Genomic DNA, 25,889 nt, shown 5'->3' with positions numbered 1-25,889 from the left:
GACTCATCTTGTGGCTGCTTGGGCCATTAAGGCATCTTCCTCCGCCTCCTTTTTTAATAGGGCCACCGTCATCTGGCTGCACGACCTCTTGAATAAGCTCCCGGCGGGGGACGTGCTTCTCTGCCAGGACATATCCAAGATTATTGCGGCTTCCCAGTATGCTGCTGATGCCTCCCTTAATGCCACTAAATCTACATCCAGGGCCCTGGCATCCAAGGTCACATCCTACCGCCTGATTTGGCTTTGACATTGGCAGGCGGATCAGAAAAATAAATGGAAGTTGGCTTCTGCCCCCTTTAAGGGGTCCAAATTGTTTGGGGAGGTTCTGGATCCTTTCCTCATTGAATCAAAAGATAAGAGGAAGATTCTGCCGTCTCTAACCAAGAAGCATGACCGCAAGTCTGCTCCTTACCCTAGAAGGCAGCCATTTCATCCCTCAGAGCCTTCCACTTCTTCCTCCTTCAATTCCCCCAATAGACCTTCTGACCAATCGGGGGATAGGGCACAGTACAGATCCTCCTTTCGGGACAGGGGTAGACAACAGTTTGGGTTCCGCAAGTACAACCGTGGTGGGGCCTCTAACAGGCCCTTCTGCAAGTCCAAGTGACTGTCCAAACTCATCGCCCATAGGGGGTCGGCTTCAGCTGTTCACCCCCCACTGGGCCCAGACCTCGGAGGACACCTGGGTCCTCCAGATTGTCAGGGAGGGCCTCTCCCTGGAGTTCCTGTCCCTCCACCTCGGAATTTCATCAGGTGCCCCACTCCCTCCTGCCCTCTCAAGAGGGAGCTCATGAACCAGGAGATCCTTCATCTCCTGGAGATAAATGTGATAGAACAGGAAGGGAGGGGGTTTTACTCCATCCTTTTCCTGGTGCCGAAGAATTCGGAGGGGGTGGAGGGCCATCTTGACCTCAAGAACCTCAACAGGCACATCGCTTATCGGAGGTTCAAGATGCAGTCCCTCCAGGCGGGAATCCGACAGGGCAACCTCCTCACCTCTATCAACCTAAAGGAGGCCTATCTTCACATCCCCATTCGTCCCCAGCACAGGAGGTTCCTGTGCTTCTTCTATGCTGGCCGACACTTCCAATACAGGGCCCTTCCATTCGGACTGTCATCAGCACCCAGGACCTTCACAAAGGTCCTGGCGGTAGTGGCGGCCCAACTCAGGCGCAGGCCCATAAGGCTACCTGGACGACATCCTCATCCAATCATCGTCCAGGCAGCAGGCCTTGCGGGATCTCCGCATCACCATGAGGACCTCAGGAATCACGGCTTCTCCCTCAATCTGGAGAAAAGCCACCTTCCTCCTACCACCAGACTCAATCACCTGGGGGCGGTGATAGATACCATGTCGTGCAGGGTGTTCCTATCCCAAGACAGGCTAGATGCCCTCAGGTCCATGACCACAAGGTGTTGCATGCGAGGCAGGTTCCAGTGGTCCTCCTGTCCCAGCTGTTGGGGAAAATGATCTCATGTCTTTCGATCGTTCCCTGGGCCTGACTCTATTCCAGGGCACTGCAGTGGCTTCTCCTGCCCCACCAGAGAGCCAGCAGGAGCAACTCAATCATGCTGTATGTGTCCCTCCGTCGGTGAAGAGGTCCCTCCGGTGGTGGATGTCATTGGCGCTTCTCAAGGGTCATATCTTCAAGGAACCTGACCGGGTGGTCATCACCACAGACCCCCAGTCTTGCCGGCTGGGGGGCGCACATAGGTCATCTCATGGTTCAAGGCAAATGGTCCCCAGCAGAGTCAAACTACAGCATCAATTTCCTAGAACTTCGGGCTGCAAGGTTGGCCCTTCGACACTTTCACCAGTCCATCCGTCATCGTCACGTTCTGCTGATGACGGACAATGTGGCCACCAAAGCACACATTAACAGCCAGAGTGGTACCAGATCCAGGAAACTGATGGCGGAAGTGGAGACCCTAAGCCGCTGGGCGGAGCGTCATCTGGAGTCCCTCCGCTCCGACCACATCTCGGGAGTGGAAAACACCAAAGCGGACTGGCTAAGCAGGACCACCGTCGACCCTGCGGAGTGGCGGCTGGATCCTGTCTTGTTCCACCAACTGTCCCGCAGGTTCGGTTTCCCGTTGGTCGACCTTTTTGCCACCAGGGACAACACGCAGTTCCAGTGGTTCTTCTCCCGCTTCCACTCACCAGGGGCAGAGGGGACAGACGCTCTATGTTGCAGCTGGCATCGGGGCCTGCTATAGGCTTTTCCCCCTCTCCCCCTGCAGGTTCTCAACAAGATCATAGCAGAGGGGGCGGAGGTGATCCTCGTGGCCCCCCATTGGCCCTGGAGATCATGGTTCATCGACCTGGTCAGCCTATTGGTGTCACCTCCGTGGCGGATTCCCCTGGATCAGTTCTCCCTCAGCCAGGGGGCCATCATCCATCCGTAACCCCAGTGGACTTCCTGCAGAGGGGACTTGAGAAAGGCCTCTCCCCGAGCAAGCTCCGTCATCAGGTGGCGGCTTTAGCCTGGAAATCCCGCTCTACCCCTCAGCAGGATTCCCAGAGTGCGCTGTTTCCTCAAGGGCGCTTCCAACCTCCGTCCTCCCACTGTCCACCGCTACCCCACTTGGCAGCTGTCAGTGGTTCTACGGGCACTTACCTCTCCGCCCTTCGAGCCTCTCTGTACATCGTCTTTCCGCCACCTCACCTTAAAAACAGCCTTCCTTATTGCCATAACATCCGCCCGTCGTATTTCGGAACTGGTGGCCCTGTCCGTCCGTCAGGACCTGTGTGTCATTCACCCCGACAGGGTCGTTTTACACCTAGACACGGTTTTCATCCCCAAAGTCAATACTTGGTTTCACAGAGCGCAAGAAATCATCTTACCAAATTTTTGCCCACGTCCATCGCATCGCACAGAGCACACCTGGCACAAGCTGGATGTTAGGCAGGCCTTGAAGGTCTATCTCAATCACGCTTTGGAGTTCTGTAAGTCAGAGGCCCTCTTCATTTAATTCCAGCTTGGCTTCTTGGGCAAGAAGGTCTCGTCTTCCACTGTTGGCAGATGGCTAAGGGCGTGCATCGCTTTTGCCTACGAGAACCAGTCTAGGGTGGTACCCCGACACATTACTGCCCACTCTACAAGGAGTGCGGCCACCTCAGTGCCTGGGCCACCCAGGCCTCGATCGATGAGATTTGCAGGGCGGCCACGTGGTCTTCACTGTCGCCTTTTGTCAAAAATTATAGGCTGGACGTGTTTGCTTTGGCCGAGGCATCTTTCGGCAGGAGGGTACTCCAGGCGGTTGTTCCTGCGACCGAATCCTGGGACTCCGCTTCTGCCCGCCCAGATGGACAATAACTTGGGTATGTCCCATTGCTTGGAATCTCCAAGCGGTGCACAGGAGAAAGACCATTGGCTTACCTGAAAGGTCCTTCTCTGTGCACCGCGGGAGAGTCCAACCCACCCTGGTTCGTCCAGGGATTCGTGATCTTCGTGTCAACAGGATTTGGACTTTTTTGGACACACTTGCTCCATCCTCATGGTCCAGACCATCTCAATTTCTGCGGAGTGATCACACCAGGAGGCGTGGTCAGGAAAAGGTTTCCTCAGTCCCAGGGCAACCAGACTGTATTAACCATTGCTTGGACTCTCCTACGGTGCACAGAGAAGGACCCTTTAGGTAAGCCAATGGTCTTTTTCCTAAAACATAGTTATTTAGGGACAAAAACTACTGGATGTATACTTTGCTAGGCTAAGATTTATTCAATGATGACTTAATAAGTTAGCCATTACTGCCTGGGTTTACATATAGCAATAGCAATAGCAGTTAGACTTATATACCGCTTCATAGGGCTTTCAGCCCTCTCTAAGCGGTTTACAGAGTCAGCATATCGCCCCCAACAACAATCTGGGTCCTCATTTTACCCACCTCGGAAGGATGGAAGGCTGAGTCAACCCTGAGCCGGTGAGATTTGAACAGCCGAACTGCAGTCAGCTGAAGTAGCCTGCAGTGCTGCATTTAACCACTGCGCCATCTCGGCTCTTAGCCATATCATTCTTAGGTTGCAAGCCAAAGTTCATAACCTAAAAGGCCTTGGCTTGCATACCACAATAAGGGAGAAAAAATTAAACTGGATGCATATCCAGCCATGTAAAAACAGCAACTTTTGCCCAACAAACAATGGAATTCACAAATAAGGCCAAGTAATATATCCTGATGGCAGAATCCCATTTCTGAAAGATTAAAAAAACAAACACAACATGTATTCTGGATTCATTTGCTTGATGCCTTTGTTGCAGCACAGATGGAGAAAAGAGGCCTTATTTCTGAGATGGATCATCAAAGAAAAAAATGTCCCAGCTGCAAAGCTCACTTATACTCCTTAATAATAATAATAATAATAAAAGTGAACATGATAGCAGGGGCAGACTTAATTATTCAATTCTAGTTCCTGCTAATGTGGCAGGAGCCATGTTCAAGCCCCGTGCAGCTGTTCGTGATTGTTCGTGAAAGTGACCTTGTCGGGTGATCCAAGAGCATGACATTTTGGAATATACATGTTTGAATTCTCCACAGAAGGCAAGGTGGGCTCTCCTCTCTAAGTTGGCCCAATTGTGACTTGCCTCCTCCTCCTCCAGGCCATTTCTCCTGATCAATAGCTATGAAGAATTGGGATTCTGCCCAATTTCTTTCTTATTCCCTTTTCCTTTGGCTATCAGGTCAGATTATAATTTTTTAAAATGATTATTATTGTTTCTTTCATATCCAGAATTTTTAAAATATTAGGTACAATAAACAAATAATTAGAATAATTTTGCAGGTAGTAGAACTCAATAATATGGTTCCACTTGATAAACCCCATCCTATCAAACCAACATGATAAAAGGTACCATGAGCCGTGGCGGCGCAGTGGTTAGGGTGCAGTACTGCAGGTCACTTCAGCAGACTGTTATCCGCAGTTCAGCGGTTCTAATCTCACCGGCTCAAGGTTGACTCAGCCTTCCATCCTTCCGAGGTGGGTGAAATGAGGACCCAGACTGTGGGGGCGATATGCTGACTCTGTAAACCGCTTAGAGAGGGCTGAAAGCCCTATGAAGCGGTATATAAGTCTAACTGCTATTGCTATTGCTACCATATTTTTCTGAGTATAAGACACACCTCCCCCTCCCACCCCCAGAAGAGGGTGAAAATCTGGATGCATCTTATACACTGAATATAGTATTTTTGGCCTCACGAAGCCCCGCCCCTTTGCAAAAATGGCCATGCATAGCCTTTAGGTGGCTTCCAGAGTGCTTCTGGGGGCTGGGTAGGGCAAAATTGGGCGAAAAACGGGCTCCCAGGAGCACTCTATAAACCTCCTAAAGGCTACGCATACCCTTTTTGCAGAATTTTTGGCAACAGTACAGAACTAGTTTGCCTCTTCCTTATGGGACTTTGTTTCTTAAATTTACTGCCTACTCTACACCTTTGGGATTCCCTGGCAGCTTCCCCATTGAAGTTGCAACCAAGGCTGATCTTGCTTAGCTTCCAAGTCCAGATGACACTATCCTGAGCTGCCATCTGTCAAGATATTTTTAATGATGAAAAGCTGTACGTTTTACATCCTAAACCATCTGCCTTTGAATCAATTCAAACATGTAGTTCTAATACTGCCCTTAAATCTGCTTCATTTCTTAATGGTTGCTTGAAATGTATTCCGAAAGCTTGCCTTCTATTTAGAAAACCAAAGGCAGAAGCCTTGCCTTTTAAAGCCGAATGTTATTTCTCATATACTGCAGACTCCTTATTCAGTGCTTCAATCTGAAAACTAACAACGGAAACATTCCTCAGGAGTAAAGCAGTAGAGCTGAGTTCTAAATAAATCATTTAGGACCACAGATAATGCATTTCTCTGTTTTTAATGGCTTAAAATGCAATTGAAATTTAGGTCTATCCAGAGGTTCTGCCCTTATCATTAAAGTGGAATTATTACATGTAGAATTATTCCTACATACAGTCAGATGTCCCTAGGATATAAACTTGTCAAAACAGTAAAACCAGAATCACATCATAAACTCTTACTCTTTAATATGTATGTTTGTGTTTGTGTGTGTGTGTGTGTCTGTGTGTTATATACATATGAAAGAGGTTGTTACATGATGCTGCTTTAGTCAATTGCTCCTCTGATATCCTAAAACATAAATTGGAAGGCAAATTTTCAGAAGAAACAGCCACTATGCTTAAAAACTGTACTTGTGGAAGTTTTCTGTACAAATTAAATATATATATTAAGTTATGTCAATATCATAATGTAGCATTGATAGAATAAAATATATCAAACTATAACATATAAAAGTAAGCAAGAATGAAGTCAAATTGTGCTTTCAAAATTTGTTCAACTTCAAACTTACGGAAATGTTCAAGATCAGTAGGATTGTCTCTATTACTTTCTGCCAAGCTATTTAAAACAAGCAAGCAAACAAACAAACAAAAATATAGAAAACAACTTTGGGGTGGCTTTAGTTCAGCATACATTGCATGCCTTTTCAAAGCAGCATTGGAGATGTCATATAAAACACAGGAATTATTGCTATTCCTAAGTGGTGGTGATTCAAGTTAAAACCACTCAACTAAGCCGGATTTCTATATTAAAAGAATCACAACTGGGGAGGGACCTATTGTATGGATCTTGTCTTCCATATTTCCAAGACCTTTCCTGCAACTGTTCTTTCTTTTAGGTAGAGAATACTAAGAAGAGAAACTTCGGAAAGGCTCAATATTATTTTTAAGTCTTTGCACAACAACAGCATTTTTTAAGTTAGCTTCCTCTAGTGTGAGAGATTCATCCAGCAATTCTTGAAAAGGAAGTGAAGTAGTCAGTGTGAAAGGTCTTTTTCCTTGATGTCTCTGGTAGTCCATTATGAAGTCTCTGATGTGGCTTACTCTAAAATGGGAAGGAACAAAAATTAATGTCTGATATTTTAAACCACAATTTTAAAGAACAAATTTCATGGAGTCATGGCAATTAGAAGAAACTGATTTTGAGGAAATCAGAACCCTCACAAACACCACATAGGCATATTCTAAGTTCTCCTATAGAACTTATTTTTATCATTTACACATTTTAAGCTGCTCATTAGAATACCAGTTCTTCCCAAATTAACAACTTCCATGTTATGTATGAAAACATTATGCTGATATAAGAATATATCTGTTCATTTTTTTCTGTTTGAGATACAATGAAAGGAGGTGTTCTATCCTCAAATCAGAACAGTTATAAACATTATTACACTGCATATGAAAATGCATTGTTAATCCTCCATCCCAAATTAATTTTCCTTAGAAGATCGCTAATATTGCCCTTTCTGAATCTGAAACACATGGCCAGCCATTGATAGGAACAGTTTTTCTGTAGATACTAAAGGGGGTAGGATAGCTTTCCCAGGCCTGTTGTTCTGTATCAGTTGTTGTTCTATGCAGAAGCTTTAGAATCCTGTATATGGAGAGGACAACAGTTTTTGGCAAAACCAAAGGACAGATTGTTCTTTAACCAGAGAATCAATTTACTCACTGTTTTCCCAATCATGGCAATTTTGAAGTATGTGGACTTCAACTTCCAGAATTCTACAGCCAGCATATCGATTGATGATAATTCTAGGAATTGAAGTCAACAGGCGTCAAAACTGCTGTGATTGGGAAACAACTAATATCTTGGAGAAAAAAAGAAGTCTGGAGTAATCCAACTCCCCTCCACATGCCATGTATCTATATATCACACAATCCAAAGAGAAACACAGTTTTAAAAAAAATATGTTTCGCAACACTTGATCAAATTCAATCAGACTCAAGTATGAAAAAGCAGCACAACTTTATTAGCAAATCAAAACAGTTTTACCTTACAGTAATTTGGATTGCAGCTGTGGCTTATTCAACAAATTAGGGCTAAGCAAACGAAGCCTAGCATAAAAACCTTGGCAAGGCAATCATTCTGACATAAGATTTCCCGAACGTTCTGATGCCTTGATTCAGTGTGAAGCCAGTGGAAAATGAATGCAGCATGCACTGCGGCTCACGTATGTCACAATGGCTGTACCACTTTGCTTAACAGTGTTTTCCTTTTTGAATTTTTGAACAATGTACACTATTATTTTCACATATACTTTCAAATATTTATCTAGGTTTTATCCATGGCTAATACTGAAAAGCTAATATATTTCATGGCCCGGTATTCAAAACAAATTAATGTTTTAAAAGCACTTTGGCTGAAATCTAATACTTTCTTGGAAGTATGCTCCAATGGTTGCAATAGAATTTCATTTCTAAGTAAACATTCTTAGGACTAGCTTGGTGGGATGTAATTTGTCTTGAAAGGAACTAAATATCCTGTAAACTGCACAGAATTCTGTTAATGCGATCTATTCTTACCGATGAGAAATATTGAAGTTTTGTACTATCCTTGCTCCATCTGCTAACCAAATCTGGATTCTAGTGATAGGTTCTGAATTATTTAGCACTACTGTCGGTTTTCTCTTTTCAGTTTCTTCACCTTTTTTTTTTACTTTGGAAATTATTCTTGGTGTAGCACTGAAAAATAAAGTTTTAATCATGTGAAATTACAATGCCACTTCATTCTAATTCCTTATTTATGAGCTATGTAGCTAAATACAGTGTTTCCCCAAAAATAAGAACCAGACTTATTTTATTTGGGGCTCCGAAATAAGAACTAGGGCTTATTTTCAGTTGGTGTCCTTTTTCTTTTTTAGCTGCCCCATGTGCCCCATACCAGCTTATCTCAAGGCCCCCGCTGCCAGGCCATCCATGTCCCAACACCTGCCTCGCCTTGTGGCTGTACCACTGACATGTCGCTTGGCCTTCTGCTCTCTGTTGTTTTGGCAAGCAAGCAGAAGTGGGCCGGCAGCCATGTGGGCTTTTGCTACACAAGGCTGCTGGTGCTGCCATAGAGAGGCAATTGTTGGGGTATGGATGGCCTGGCTGTGGGGACCCAAAAGTCAGTGTGCACATGGGGCAACTCAACCCCCTCACCTCGTGTCGGTAGCACCAGGCATTTAAGTAGGACTTATTTTGGGGATAGGGCTTATATTGGGCACACATGCTAGGGTGCACATCAATGTGTTTTAATGGTTCCATAAGCCTTTGCTGGGCAACTGGAGCTGAGCATTTACTGGCCAGATGCCCTTCCTGTTGCCAATGTGGACCTATATTCAGCAGATATATCTCTTTGTGCCCAGAGAGAGAAATATCTGCCTCTGCCTATGATCGAATTCACAGCCTCCTGATTATGAGGCTAGAGCTCCACCGCTAGGCCACTGCACCACTCATGCTAGGGTGCACATACTAGGGCTTATTTTATATTATAGCCCTTATTGTATATATATCCCCAAAACCCAACAACAGCATCAGAGATTTCCACCATGACTCAGTATGAATAGAATTCAACATCTCCTGAAACAATGGCCAGGACATCAAATTATGTCAGTTTTCTCCAACCTGATATCTTCCAGATTGGTTGACATGCTAAAACTTCCCAAGCCAGCCTTGGATTAGGGAAAGGTAAGTAAGATTATCAATAAGGTAAAGAAAATGAATATAAAGGAAGGTATCATGTACAGTTATGCTGTACAATTTGAAGGGTATTTATCCAGAGGTAACTTAATGAGAGGGAGAACTGGACTATTGTTATGATTTTTGTTGGTCTTCCAGCATCTCTTTCATTTACAAATATTATTAAACTGGTTATTTCGGTACTCAGTTATTTGGATATTCAGTAGAAAGGCAGCAATATTTTCAGTTCCGAGTTTGAAGCAAATGTTTTGTATAGGTAGTCCTTGATTTACAACCATCCGTTTAGTGATTGTTCAAACTTCCAATGACACTGAAAAGTTATTTACGACTTGCACTTATGACATCTTAGCATCCCCATGGTCATGTGATCAAAATTCAGGTCCTTGGCAACCAGGATGCATTTACAATGATTTTTAGCATCTGAGGGTCATGTGAACCCTCCATTTGTGGCCTTCTCAGATAGTTCCCACAAGCAAAATCAATGGGAGAAGCTGGATTTGCTTAATGACCCTGATTCTTTTAATACCTGCAACGATTCATTTAACAGCCATGGCAAAAGTTGGAAAAAACAAGTTGACAACAGAAATTCTGGTGAGGGATCCTTGGTTCTCTCTGAGCTTGTTTTCTTGAAGGCGTTTCATTGCCCTAACTAGGTAACATCATCAGTGCTGGTGAGCAATGCTGTTTGCTGTCAGTTTAATATTCTAGTCGCTTGCCTGTCACTGTTGGTGGGGACGGTCTTAGAGATTCTTTGATTGGGCTGTTTACTGATGGCTCTTTGGCAGTTTTTGATTGGGGTGTTGCTTACTTCAGAATGTTGGTCTGAAATTAACCTTGGAGTTAATCTATGGTGATCTAGGTACTGAATACTGGTGAAGAGGTGCTGGAGTCTTTTTGTTCTCTTTTGGGCTGATTGATAGTCTTTTTGGTTCCACCACAAATGTGCGCACAACAAAAGCGCGCCTGACTAAACCGCGGTGTCTAAAGCGCGGTGACAAAACCGCGCGATGAATTAGCGACTAATTAGCCCTAAAGCGCGCCGAGAGAAGCGCGCTGTAACGTAACCCTAAACCTAACCCTAACCCTAACTGTAAATCTTACCTTAAATGAAATCGCGCTTCTGTCGGCGTGCTGTTGTCGGCGTGCTTTTGAAATCGCGGTTTTAGTGCTGCGGTGTTGTCGGCGCGCTTATGACGTTCGCGCTTTTGACGGGTCACGGTCTTTTTTACATACTCTATAAATGATTTTAATGTCTATGTGTCTATTCTGGTCCCTGTTGTGGTTGTAAAGTGAGAACTACCTACAGAAGTCATCTTCAAAATCCAAAAATCCAGGTGCCATCTTGTTCACATTACGCATTCTTGGGGATTTACTCAAAAGTAAATATAGGCACAGGATTAAAGCATAAGAAGAATGAAAGAAAACCATCACCTCCATTCATTTCATAAGCCAGTTTCAATTACTACCGTAAAAGCATGAAGCTGCTCACCTTCCCAATCGATACCCTGCTCCAGAGAAAGGATGAAATACTGCCTTCGGTGATGTATATAACTCATCCTTCTTATCATCCACCTTCACATCCACCTCTTCTTTGTCACAGATCTTCTGTAACTCGAGAGGCAGCTCCCTAAGAGAAATATTTGAAACTTAAGAGACTATTGTTTTGACTACTTAAAACCAATACAGGTGGTCTGCAACTTACAGCCATTCATTTCGGCACGGTTCGAAGTTACAATGGTACTGAAAAAAAGTGACTTATGACTGATTTTCACACTTGGCAACCACTGCAGAATCCTCGTGGGTCATGTGATCAAAATTCAGATGCTTGGCAACTGGCACGTATTTATGACAGTTGCAGTGTCCCGGGGTCATCTGATCAGCTTTCGCAACCTTCTGATGAGCAATGTCAACGGGGAAGCCAGATTCACTTAACAACTGGGATATTAATTTAACAACTGCAGTGACTCATTAATTTAACAGCTGCGGCAAGAAATGGAGCAAAATTCACTTAACTGTTTTGCTTAAATGATGGAAATTTCAGGCTCAATTGCAATGATAGGGCAAGGACTATTTCTATATCATAGTCCAACATTTTGTTTTCAGCTTTTTCTCCCCATTTTTTCCCATATATTATATAATAATGAAGCATCTCCATATAAAAGATGAGTTTTAAATTTAAATGTCAGCATATCATACTTTGTCCATTGAAACATCCCACCTATTCAGCAAATATATTGCAAATAAACATGGAATGCCATTTTATTACTTTGTCTTTCATATATCTCAAAGAGGGATACCATTTAAAAAAGCAGTTTGGATTGATGCACGTTTTGAGTAGACAATACATCCAAAATTTTGCCCAAACTGGGCAGTCACTACAGAGTGTAATGTGCAAACCCCATTAATAAAAATCTTACTTGCCCCTTTTTAATGGAATCCAAGAAGCGCCGGTTTGCAACATCTGTGTAACTTCGGAGTTCACCATCATTTATTGTAAACCCATTTTTCCATAATGTAATAATTGTATCGGCCTGTAAAATGAAAGCACAAGTTATCACTTTATCAAGAGCTAAGCCACACCATTTATTAAAGAATAAATGTATAAACATATGAGCAGTACAACCTCACAAAGATCAGTCCGAAATGCCTGTAGAAACCAACATCTTTCACTATGCCTTTTGATGCTTGTAAATTTTCCTTCTTCCTAACCATGTCCTTTACTTCACTCACTGCCTTCTGTTTATTTATTTATTAAATTTACAGGCTGCCCCTCTCACCAATAAGGTGACTCTGGGCTGCTAGCCTATCAACTTCATCCAACTGTGACTTATGGTCTCTGCTTTCACTTGATATATTCACCCTTTCTTCAAGTATTTATTTTTTCATGTACAAACGTTTTTGTATTTAGTGCACTTTCATTCCTCACTTATTTGTTCTGGAGTCATTCTCCTGTTTTACCACTGATGCTTCAGAAAATCTAGTGAAGGCTGGATCAGAACAGATGGTTGGAAGCAACCTTTCTGCAGCTGTTGTTAATTCAAACAGTGGTTAAGTGAGAATTACCTTTCTCTTAAAATTTCTCTACTTTTTCTCATTCTACTGTACTATAAAAATTAACCTTGGTTTTTTTTGGGGGGGGGGTGGGTTTATGCCCACCTTGTAATTGTCCTTTCAAACGCAACTACATCCACATTTATTTCTAAAGTTACAGTGCTGACTGCATCACATGGCCTAGCAGCCACAGTAAATCATTTAGGGTTCTCAGTCAAGCATATGACATTATGTATAAAACACATTCACACCATTACAACATACACACACCCTCACGCACAAACCTGTTAGGCATATAATTCTAACGGTTGGGTTGGCAATATATAAACCATGTAACAATGTTATACCTGTTTCTTTAAATCATACTGTAAAATGTGATTGGTTGCTGTTTTCCTCAATCGTCCATAAGAGGGAGCCAGAATGACTGTTAGTCTCTCTGTTTGTTAGATGCTGGGCTGATCTGAGTGTTTTGGAAGCTGGCTGTTAGAAAGTGCCGTGACCTATTGTAAGTTTTGCAACTGTTAACAAACTTTGTGTACCGGACTGATTATATGTTACTGGACTATGTTATTTGGATTATCCCTTAACTGAAAGACATTGATGACTGACTGTCTTATCCATGTATGACTTGGACTGTTTGATGGACTATGATACTTCTATTTCCACGAAAGTAAAAGCCTATTTAAACTGCAGTGTCTCTGTATGTTGGTTTGTGTGTTCTCCAACTCTCACAACACTTCGCTGAACCTACTCACTCTCCCAACGGGGAACTTACCTAACACTGGTTATGGGCCCAGAGTGTACCAGACGTAGCTGAAGGAGATTTGGTGTTGATACGCAATACCGCATACAGACAGCTATTTATTTAGTAACCTCATTATCCTGGAGAAGATGGCGAGCGACCCATCAACAAGCCTGTCTATGATAACCCAGCTGGATGGAACAAACTATGTTTCCTGGTCTATGAAATGCAGCCTACTCCTGCATAGGGAAGGTTTATGGAATGCTGTACAGAATCCACTGGATGTAACTGCTATTTAAACTGCAGTGTCTCTGTGTGCTGGTTTGTGTGTTCTCCAACACAACTCTCACAAAGATTTGCTGAAAGTACTCGCTCTCCCAACGGGGAGCTTACCTAACAATACCGATCACCATCAGGGAAAATCATGTTTTTGTCTTATCTTCTGCTGTGTTGAGCTGTTCACTAAATTTTCTATTTATTCTTGCACACGCTTCACTTCCATCATATACCACTCTTACTGCCTTCACCAATCATCCTTTCACTGCATAAATACAGAAGACAAGCCCATAATTCAAGCCTATAGAATTCATTTCATCACATACTTTCCTAACTCAACAGTAGCTTTCTTTTCCACATTCATATGCAATGATGCTTAATGACATCCAGAACATTAATCTGATCTGCACACTCTCTGGCTTCACTGTACTTCCCAAATGTTGCTCGTTGAACAATAAAGAAAAGATGACAATCACAATTCTGGCAAATACCTTTTCCAGGGACACTTTCAAATGAATATTTAGTTTTTGCATTAATTTTTGCTACTTTCCTCTGTAGTAGAACAATAAGAGAATTCTTCATTGTTATCCATAAATGCACTTCACAAATATACAGAACACCATCTACTTAATCATAATCTGATCTAAGTCAGAATCCAAATAACACAAAAATCCAAGCTGCATATGTTTTAGCCTGTTACCTGGCATACTCTGCTGTGAATATCTCAGCTTAACTTTTGCCTCCTTATCTTCTTTTTCCTACTTCTTTCTTTTTTTTGACTGTTAGTTGATTTCAGGGGAAAATGCTACTGCTTACATAAAAACTGCTATACTTTTTAAGTAGCTACCACGTCTTGCAACCCCGCATCTCTTTACTTTAGACTTACCGTAGCTTGCTCTGAGCATATGGCCCCAACTTTCTGAGCTTCTTCAAAAAGGTTATCAACACAACCATCAGAATTATTCTGCTTTGTACCATTCTGAATTTGGCCATCAGTTTTGAGTTGGCAAATCCTGCAAAGATGGAAAACTCACATAAAATGTATTGTTTGAATTAAACATAACCTAAAGGTTTGCTTTTCACAGAACTGTTAAAACATTTCAGAATGTGTACTATATCTTTAATAGTTCTTAGTTTAATAAGACCACTACAGTTCAACCCAACCCAGAAGGAGTAATTTCTCAATGCCAAATACAGTTCTAGTAATCATGAGGGAGGGCATCATGCTGGAAAAGGCTAATTTAGCAAAGAGCCAAGGTGGCACAGTGGTTAGAGTGCAGTATTGCAGGCTACTTCATTTGACTGCTAACTGCAGTTCGGCAGTTCAAATCTCACCAGTTCAACATTGACTCAGCCTTCCATCCTTCCGAGATGAGTAAAATGATCACCCAGATTGTTGGGGGCAATATGCTGACTCTGTAAACCGCTTAGTGCGGACTATAAAGCAGTATACAAGTGCTATTGCTATTACGAAAGCACGTCATTCTCTTTCTCTCTGCCCAGCCCACCTCACAGGGCTGTTGTGAGGAAAACAGAAGGTAGGAGTGTTAGATATATTCACTTCCTTGAGGTATATATAAAAAGGAGAAGATAAAAATCTCCTCTTCCTCCTCCAGTAAGACAAACAGGACTTTCTACATCACACACAACAACTGTCCTCCCCTTGTCTACTTTAGTGTGTCATTTGTTAGACCAAAATCTCTTTATATATTAATGGAATTGAAATTAAGATAAGAAAACATGTGGATTATAGTACTGCATGACTACAAATATTTCTACTTGGCTTAAAATGTTATTTGCCATTGTAGATACATCTGGAATGAAGTGCCTTCACCTTCCATGTTTTGTGTGGTGCCTCAAAAAAACCAGCTGTTAAAAAGAGTTCAAACCTTTGTCTGAAAGACATCTGTGGATTCATAGTACTGGAGTCAGCCACCACCACTGCCATTCAGTCTTTGCCAGGAGAGAAATCACAAAGGCTAGGCAGCATGGAACCCCGGAAATCCCTTAGTAAAGTAATTTGTGGCCCATGCTGTGTGTAGTGCCTACTGTTGAGCAGCCCCACTCTTTCTTCTCTGACACTTCAAGCACAGCTCTGGCTGCGGTTACCAGGTTAATAATACAGTGAATGCTCTGCATTTTCTACTCCAATGACTGCAATGGATGCTGCTATACCAGTTGGACATTTCTACTGAAAGTGTCCTGCAAGATATCATGCTTATTTGTGGATTATAGACTGTGGCTGGAAGCCTTGCTCAGTTAACATGAGATCCCTGTCTCCATGTTACTTAATAGGACATAATAGTATAATTGTTGGAACTGCTTATTTACCGGAGTGGTGTTTTTAAGGATGCTGAGAAGATCTGTCATTTCATGTTAATTTTTAATTTTTCTCCAAGACACTACATATGGCAGACTCTGGTCTCCTGATATATGATGTAGGGTGTCTGATAATCATTCAAGCTGTCAGCCTAGCCAACACAGCTTTCTTAACAGCTTATTATCTCACTATAGCACCATATAATGAAGCAATTATCTTGATTGAAAAAGATCAAAGTTGTGCTTGTGCCATATATATATATATATATATATATATATATATATATATATATATATATATATATATATATATAATCTTTTCACTTATTAAAACAGCGTGACAGAATGAAGCAAGAGAAAAAGCAAATAATCCTTTTAACTTTGCTTGCTAGCATATGTTTAATCATACGAAATACCAAGGAAATATTTCCTTCTCCTAGAAAATATAGTTACAGTTATCAAGGGGATGGAAACACAATCTGTCTTTTCTTATATGCAAAGTTGCTAATGTTTTTTTAAATGAAACCTTCTCTACCCAAATCTTCAGCCAAGTGCAGCTTAATTCTTGAATGGCAACTATAACTCAATAATTTATTGTGAAGGAGAAGAGTTAATAATTACTCCAATACAAATTATATCACTTGCCTAAGTCTGCAGCTGCGGCAACCTGTTCATTCAGGACTGTAGAAAGCATTGAAAAGGAAATCTACTGCTCTGAAAAAGCATTTAAAAGTCAGCTGAACAATAAATAAAAGAAACAGAAACCCTAACTAATAAGTAATAACTACAGAAAGCTTTCTCCTTCTGTTTCAATACAATCCACCAGAAGTCAATTTACACAGTCCTCAGCATTATGAGATTGTGAGCGTTGAAGCCCCAGAAATGCATAGGATGCTAAATTGGGAAATGATGGACAAATTATTTTTTAGCACACAAAACCCTAACAAAGAATAACAAAATATTATCTCAATAATCTAAAATTTAAAAGTTATGTTAGGGTATAATGAGAAATTATACTTTTGGTTGGAATCATTATGCCATCAATGCAGTCACCGCATTTACTAATCCTCAGACATTTCAATTCTTAACTATTTCAAAATCTGACCTCTTTCCAGATTTAGGTACTTAACCCTTGCTTAATTGTAAAAGTAATTGCACAACTGGTCTTGGACTTGTGACCGTTGCAGTGTCCCTTTGGTCATGTGATTACCATTTCCATGCTTCACAACTGGCTACTGACAAGTATAATTAATGAAGCTGGCAATAAAATTGTGAGTTGTGGTTACGTGACTCTCTTAATGACCTACAGTGACTCATTTAACAACCAAATGGGAAGTAATGGTCCATTGCAGTCAGACAATGCCTCTCTTAGTGACAAGAATTACTGATCCCGTGAGAAGGAAGGGAGGGAGTGTACTGGGAGAGTGGAGTGGTAGAGGGGGAGGGGAAGTAGGGTAGAGGGGAATGTTGGAGGGAAGATGGAAAGTTGGAGAGGGGCGAAAGAAAGGGTGTATGGAGGGTCGAAGAGGTACATTGGGTTTCTATTTGGGGGGGTATTGTTGACAAGAGGAATGGCTGTGTTTATTATTTAATGTTAATGTTATATGGCCCCGGTTATGCACAGTATATATGTGACTGTACGAAATGAAAATGGAAAATAAAAACACATTTACAAAATAAAATAAATAATTTAAAAAAAAGAAAAAAGAATTACTGATCCCAAATGTGGTTGTTAAGTGGACATTACCGTATCTATAGAAAACTTGATTGCTTCTGATACAGTGAGACACAAATAACCTGTTTCCCCGATAATAAGACCTCCCTGGATAATAAGCCCAATCGGGTTTTTGACTGCACTAAAATAACCCCTCCCCCCAAAATAACCCCTCCCCTAAAATATTGCAACACAGTCATGAGGTGACCACGACCGTCACCTCCTGCACCTCAAAAATAATAAGACCCCCCCGAAAATAAGGCCAAGTGCTTATTTTGGGGGTCAAAAGAAAATAAGGCCCTGTCTTACTTTCATGGAAACACGCAGATGCCTCTGTATGCTTTATCTGTTCTGTGCACATAAAACAAATACACAGAGGGTTCTACCCTCCTCTCTCTCCCATCTGTATTTTAAACATGCACTGACATTTCAGCAGTTTTTTGATGGATTCACACAGTGCAGAACTCTGCTGCTTGAAAGTACTCATGATAAGATACCACTAGGAGTGAAAAGATAAAGACTTGGACTGAAGCAGCAGGGCATCAAGTTCACAGACTCAAGTAACTTGAATTTGAAATGTCTTAAGTTTGAAATGAATAGTTCCACTCCTCAGAAATGTTCTGAGCTTCAAATGACTACATTTAAAATTGATATGGCATTCTAAGCCCAAAACAGGATCTTTTCAAGCTCAGAATACTTCTGGTGTAATTCGGGAAGACTGCCACCAAGGTTGGAACAACCCTATTTAGAACTTGAAACAGCCATTTTAGAATCAAAGGCTTTTCACACCTCTATCATAAATTCTTTGGAGTATAACTATTTGATTTAGACTGTACAATAAAATAGAGGCTTCCATCTGTATTCACAAATTTACAATAATCTTTGCATCTGGGCAACTCCTTTTGATTTCTGTGGAGTTCATTCTTCTTCTGTGCTTATTTAGAACACTCATCCCATCATGGGGTATGTTAAATTGCAATTCTGGATGAAATATCTTCTTCCAACGAGCACTGATATTGATTTTGGGTATCTTCATTTCCTTATTAGGCTAAAGAGTAATTCTTCCATGAAAGCATCTTCCTCCTCCAAAACTGAAAGCAATTAACACTGGAAGGCTCTCCAAAACAGCCAACTTAGTGGCAACTAAAAGCTTCAGAAGACTGACGCATCTGCTTAAATTTTTATTCCAATCTAATACTAGCTCCATACTTTACACAGAAAACTAGCTGAAACATATGCTTCAGTTCATATTAGGTTTATTAATAAGCATAAGGATCAAAGTAGTAAAATCTACATACCATTCTGGATTCAAGATTTCAATCTTGTCAAGTTCTTGCATTTTCTTCCACCTAATGTTAAAACAAAGTATTACCATCATGAAAGGGAACAACTTTTTAAATGCACAGACATAAACCAGTTAGTTACATGCCTAAGTATTCCAAGACAGGAGGTGGGCAAGTTTTTCCCCAATTCCAAAGTGCAGGTAGCCCTCGACTTACAACAGTTCATTTACTGGCCATTTGAAGTTACAATAGCACTGAAAAAAAAGTGAATTATGACAATTTTTCATATTTATAACTGTTGTAGTGGTTGTACAATCATGGACCTGTGATCAAAATTCAAACGTTTGGCAACTGACTCATATTTATGACGGTTGCAATGTCCCAGCATCATGGGATCACCTTTTGTGACCTTCCTACAAGCAAAGTCAATAGGGAGGCCATATTCACTTAACAACCATGTAACTAACTTAACGACTACAGTGATTCATTTAACAATTGTGGCAAGAAAGGTTGTAGAATGGGGCAAAATTCACTTAATTTCTCAAATGTTTCACTTAGCGACAGAAATGTTGGTGTCAATTGTGGTCGTAAGTCAAGGACTACCTGTATTTGTTATGGAGTAAAAGGGCAGCCAAACAGGTCCCGGATAGTTGCTAACTATACCAGAATTCCTTTCCCTAGTTTAAATTGTCAACAAAAGTCAAATTGCCCAGGAGGCATCCCTGCACTTCAAAGTGTACCTTCAATGCAGTTAAAATTCCAGTTCATAAAAATATATTAAAAGAAGGGATTAAAATAGAATACTAAAGAAAACTAGCATGGTGGTAGATGAGATTCATGTAAATTAGTATCCCAAATAATAATACTGTTCTGTTTGTATTTCACAAATATAAGCTTCCTTTCCTTTTTTAAAGAAGATTGAAATATCTTACATTTGCACATATAATTTTTTCTTCTTTTTCTAATAAACAATTTCTTTTTTTCCTCATTCTATGCTGCCTTTACTTATGCATGTGTAACTATATCCATGGTTAATTTTTTTTCAAAGATTCCAAACATGCCATAATCATAAGACAGACCAATTTCTCTTATTAGTACACCAGTAGTTCATTGTAAAATATATTGTACTGTATATACATGCTGGCTTAGTAAAAGTACATATATAAGCTATTGCAGTAAAATAGTTCTTTATATAGTGCATATACAGTAGACCTCATTTGGTAGCACAATTGGGACTGGCAACTTGGTTCTTAAGTGATTACTAAGTGAAACCACAATTGTGTTTATGATTGAACTTCACTTTTCTTTTGCCTTACAGACCTGTGAAGATCATAAATATGGCGACTGATCACATGGTGACTTTTTCATTACCATCATAACTACAAAGTTGCTAAATGAGGACTGCTTATACTTAAATTATGGAATTTGCTATTAAAACGCACAATGAAGGTAATAAACTCTGATAGCTTCATGTTCCACAAAGCTGTGGTTGACTGCCAGTCATGATAGTTAATGTGCTGTGAAAAAGTATTTGCCCTCTTAGATTTGCTGATCTCTTTACATATATTGCCAAATATTTTTTGCCCTGTCCTAATGATAGGAATCTGAGTAAATAAATAACATCAAAGTTGTGCGACTGTATCTTTTGTTTCATAAACAAATGTTCTATACTAGGTAATGTGCTAGCATGAACAAGTAATTGCCTCCTTAGATTCAGTAACTGCTTGTAAAGTCCTTTAGCTGAAATAACTGCAATCAAGCCTACTTTCTGTAACTGATGGTCTAATGCTCCCACCACCGTGGGAAATGGTGCCCTATTCCTTCTTTGCAGTTACTTCAACTCTGTAGCATTTGAGGTTTTGCAACCATGAACTGCTTGATTCAGGTCTTGCTGCAAAATTTCTATAAATGGAGCCTGGAGTTTAACTTGGCCATTCTGAAACACTGAATTTGTTTTACTTCACTTGTTCTCTTGCGTGTCCAGGATTATTGTCCTGCTGCATGATCAACTTTTTTGTTTGCTGACAGACAGCTGGATTGGTATTTTCCTGTAAAATTCTAATAGAAAGCCAAATTCAGGATTCCTTCAATGATGGTGTGTCATTCATTTCCTGAGGCAGCAAGGCATCTCCCATCTATATTATCTTCTTCATGTTTGATAAACGGGTCGGTATATGGTTCTTATTTTGGAACATAGTGTTTGCTTTCCAATTGAACAACATCTATGTAACCTCCCAAAGTTTCATTTTTTACTTTATGCCATGTTCCTCCAGGAATCCAAATGCTTTTCAGCAATAACCTGTATATTTACAGATCCCTATAGGAATCTGTTGTTGAATTCTTTGTGAACAAAAGACAAAGGAGCCAAGGTGGCGCAGTGGTTGGGGTGTAGTGCTGCAGGCCACTTCAGCTGACTGTTATCTGCAGTTCAGCGGTTCTAATCTCACCGGCTCAAGGTTGACTCAGCCTTTCATCCTTCCGAGGTGGGTGAAATGAGGACCCAGACTGTAGGGGCGATATGCTGACTCTGTAAACCGCTTAGAGAGGGCTGAAAGCCCTATGAAGCGGTATATAAGTCTAACTGCTATTGCTATTATTTTATGTTACTCTCTGAGTAATTTTGGCAGATCAGACAAAAATCTGAAAGGAGCAAATATTTCTTCAGATAATTGCTGTATTCTTTGCACTATAAGACATACCAGACCATAAGATGCATATTAGCTTTAGAGGAGGAAAACAAGAAAAAAAAATCTGTCTCTGCCTCCCAGCATCCATCCAGTATTCATCTGGCTAGCGTCCTTGTAGCAAAACACCAAACAGCCTGGTCAGCTTCAGCATGTTTATTGCAGCCCCTGCACATGGCTCATCAGGGCTCCGCTCCGTTGCACCCACCACCAGTCAACTGAACTGAGCTGTTGCCACTGCTGAGAAGTGCTGGAGCCTTCGCTGCCAAGCAGCTGATTGGCAGTTGGATCGGCCTCCAGGAATAACACCAATCAGCTGTTTTAGGTGGCAGGGATCGCTGCTGCCACCGCCATTCGGAGGTGATAGCAAGAGGTAGCAACGATTCCCACTGCCTTGAACAGCTGATCAGCGGTATTCTGGGAGGCCGATCCAATCACCAATCAGTTGCTCAACAGTGAAGGCTCCAATGTTCCCTGCCAGTGGCAAAACGGCACTAATCCCCCTCTACCCACTGCAATATTCGCTCTACAAGATGCACAGAGATTTCCACTCACTTTTCTGTGTGTGTGAGTGGGGGAAGGAGTGTGTCTTATAGTGCGAAAAATACCAGAAAAAATTCACATATATAAGCAGATAGATAAAAGTGAAGAAAATGTTTTTTTTTACAATTGGGGAGAAAAAAATGTAAGTAATCCAATGCAATATAGCAATAATGAAGTTTCAGTAATTCTAATGTATTTATTATAACATCTTTATCCTACCTTTCAATGGGCCTTTCCTATGTTTACACGTGCATTACTAGCCCTATGGGCAGAACTGAAAGAGAATAACTGGCCTAAAGTCACATTACATAGAAACAAATTACACTGGCACCATAATTCCTAAAATTCCAAGCCAATATTATCCGTACATTGTTCAGGTTCTCATAACATGCAAAGCCATAATGAAGTTTCCTGGTTTTAAATCAGAATATGTGAATTAAGCCATCCTATTTTGTAAATAATGGTTTATAGCTGAACATATTTTGTGAACCCATCCAACTATATGTATTCAATAAATCATTGTTAAATCATAGCTAAGAACTCAGGTGCAACCCAATGATGTGGGTCATGTCATACTAAGTCATGATTTGTTTATTCAGTAAATATGATAAGCCAAACCCTCTAAGTATCTGTTATAAATTAGCCAAAGCCCCAAAACCAATCACATTAGCTAAATTCTATGCATGGAACTACTTGTAAGGTATTTGAATTATACTTTGCCTTTCTAATCTGGTTAGGATCAGTGTTATCAGAAGCCCAGGAACATGACCAGATCCCCATGAAGTTTTCTAGTACAGGACAGCATGACAATCAAAGAAATGTCAGTACTGTATCTCCACTAAAGTCCAGCAAAACCTATTGCTTCCAAAAAAGTCACTGCATGCAGGGGTTTAACGAATTCTGACAGATTTGCAATAGAAATATCCAAAGCCCTATTTTTGTAATAAGATTATTGAATTTTTCTGGGCATCAAGAAAGACAGAAGGCACTACTGCGCTGAAGAAAAAGGATGAACTGCACCCAATTAACAAGGAACAAATGTACAATGTTTGTTTTTTTTGGTACAAAAAAAAATTAGGTTCACATAGTATAAATACTGTAGAGGGAGATAAAGAGCAGGAGGTTGATGATATTTTAATCTATTTATAACACAGCACAAAATAAGCATGCCTTCTATATCTCAACAATCCAAACATACTGATAGTAATGAAGGGACTTGTGCTGTAATGTAAGCTATTGTTTTTTAACCTTATCTGAATCTTAAAGCTGCAGTTCTAGCTTTAAAACAATTAAACATTTGTCAAGGATCTTCCTTGCCTGTGTGTTGATCCTTTCCCATCTTATTCTCCTAATTCCTCACTGCCAATGTCTAGCCCAACACACAACTTAACCATGGTTTACTGAAGAAATCCAACTGCTTGGGTTTGCAGATCCACCTAATCATAAATTATTCTGGACAGTCACATTTTTCCTGCAGCATGGTGTGGAATTCATGCCGAAACCAATGAAGGTATTTCTCCATATGGATTTTCTTTTTCCTCAAGAGAGCTTACTTTTGCCTTACTTCGGAAGAACAGAAATCAGAAAGGACTTGGGCGCTTGGATCTAAAAATACCATACCGTACGAGCTCTTCAGAGGTTGCTTCGAAATGGGTGGTAAACTGAATCAAGACATGGCAAGGGAACGGGAGGCGAGGAGACTGAGACGCGTGTCCTTACTGGGCTGCACTAACTTTCAAATGTCGTCCAATAAACCACAATTGGCTCCCGGCCAAAGCCACACATACATTGCGGTTTAGCACGGTCTGGACCTCAGCCAAACTGTATTTTGCAGAATCAGCATCCTTTTAAACAACTTGTGTCGACCACGAAAAATCACAGCGTTTTGGGCGGCGCTAGTAAAAACATCAGCGTCACTTGGGCGCCTTCTCATAGAAACCGCTTAAGTTTGGGCTCAGCGCCCAAACGCCCGACTTCCCTTCCCCACCCATCTCCGAAATCAAAAACTGCTTGCTTGTCCTGCCTCCCCGCGAAAGCCCCCACTCCCGGCCTTCTCCCGGGTGGTGGGGGGGGTGCGGGAAGAAAGCTCTTCCCACCTTCACGCAACTTGATCAAACCCGCGAACTCCCGTGGCCGATGAAGGTTCCGAGTCACTCTTCTCTCTTGATGGGAGGCCGCTCTCCGCTCCCGGCCCTAACTTTCGCCCTCCTGGGCTTTCTTTGCATAACGGCTGGAGTCCCTGCTGATTCCGCTCCAAGCTGCGGAACACCCAGGCTGCTTTTCCAGGGCCGGTGCGTAGCTCCCTCCGACAGTACTCGCCTACTTCCCCTCCCCAAAGGGGAGAAGCCGGCAGCCGCCACGCTGCGCTATTTGGAACCGATTGCGTAAAGCCCCGGCGACCAGCGCGTCGGCCAGGGGCAGCATCGGGCTCTTTTTCCGCCCATAGAGGGGAGGACCTTGCTGGCTGTTATTGAACCGGAGGGAGGAGCCGATTGGAAGATGTTGCCGGCTTCTGGACGCGTTATCCCTACTGTATTTCGCCCTTGGAGGCAGCAGCAGCAGCACCGCGAGTTGAATGCTCCGGCGGCGGAGTTTAGTGGCGCTTGCGGAGAGACGCGACAGCAGCAGCTCAGTTGTTGGAAACCGTCTGTCTGCTCTCCTAAAATACAAATAGGCTGGGAGGAAGCCCTGCGGAGCACGTTATCTTTGGATAAAAGAGTTCAGGCCATACAAGGTGTCAAGATAGTAAATAATAATAATTCATTTTTAATATGTGCCGGTGTGTTCACTGAAAAAAGTGACAATAAATGTTATCTTAAAACGGCTCAAACGTGCAGAATCGCAACCGCTTACCCCAAGGGACTTGCAGAATGAAGATTAAAAACCACCGATTTTTTTGTACGTTGAGAAAAGCACGTGTTTAGGGCGATAAATAAGTTGTTAAGGGATTGGATGGGGCGACTTTACTATTTCAGGTTAGCATTATTACATCTGCAAAAAGAGTGGCTCGCATTTCAAGTTAAGTCGTGGTTTCTTTAATAAATCAGTGGACCGGGTTCATGGATCCCGCCAAGTCAAAATCAGACCACATTATGATTTAACCTGTGAATACTACGCTATCATTGCTAAATGACTGTCAGAGTAAAAGGATTAGTAAAGGGTCCTATCTGAAATTCTTGATGAAGCAGACAGGCAATGCACAGGGTACAGAATAAACTTAATATACAGTACACAGCTTGACATCGCATGGCTAATTTTCTATTTCTAATAGGCTTGCTTAAATTTAACTTTTAGATCATTTCTTTTCAAAAGAAAGCTTACCTCTGAGGCCATTTCTCAAGATTTTTACGAACAGTAGAAAAATGCGCTGAAATGGGCTGACCTATTTTAGAAATGATACAAGCAAAGCACATCTAATTCTGATTCATTTGCTTACAGGAATATCTGTCTGCCTCTTGGGTGTATCCAGTGAGTCCATCTGCTCAATGCTGTTTTGGAAACAATTGGACACACCATCAGTTTTTTTTAAAAAAGGCATGACTGCCTGCGGTGCATGCTTTGGATTGTATATCATCGTCAACTACACCTTATCTTTGTGCATGGCATTGTGTTTCTCATGACTGGTTATCACAATAATCCATAGAAACAAGAGACCAAACGATTAATTTTAAATTGTTTGACTTAGCATTTTAGAATGTCTGCCACTTATAGGATTAATGTGCCTTATGTTGCTATAACAAAGCAAGAATTATCCA

General features: G+C 41.5%; 1 protein-coding gene across 1 annotated transcript; it reads right to left on the bottom strand.

The window, feature by feature from the left end:
- Positions 1 to 6,315: 6,315 nt before the first annotated feature.
- On the bottom strand, positions 6,316 to 24,513 carry UBXN2A (UBX domain protein 2A). The gene is made up of 7 exons (XM_032212470.1): positions 24,231 to 24,513; positions 18,923 to 18,973; positions 14,478 to 14,604; positions 11,944 to 12,053; positions 11,012 to 11,149; positions 8,365 to 8,523; positions 6,316 to 6,883 (listed from the first exon to the last, which is right to left on the bottom strand). Exons 2-7 carry the CDS (start codon positions 18,961 to 18,963, stop codon positions 6,688 to 6,690), a joined length of 771 nt encoding a protein of 256 aa, XP_032068361.1. The 5' UTR covers positions 18,964 to 18,973; positions 24,231 to 24,513; the 3' UTR covers positions 6,316 to 6,687.
- Between the last annotated feature and the right edge of the window lie 1,376 nt (positions 24,514 to 25,889).

Source organism: Thamnophis elegans, chromosome 3 (assembly GCF_009769535.1).
Source record: "Thamnophis elegans isolate rThaEle1 chromosome 3, rThaEle1.pri, whole genome shotgun sequence".
In the NCBI taxonomy this organism is placed as follows: Eukaryota; Metazoa; Chordata; class Lepidosauria; order Squamata; family Colubridae; genus Thamnophis; species Thamnophis elegans.
Note: the sequence above shows the minus strand (reverse complement) of the source record. Positions and strands in the feature narration are given on the sequence as shown.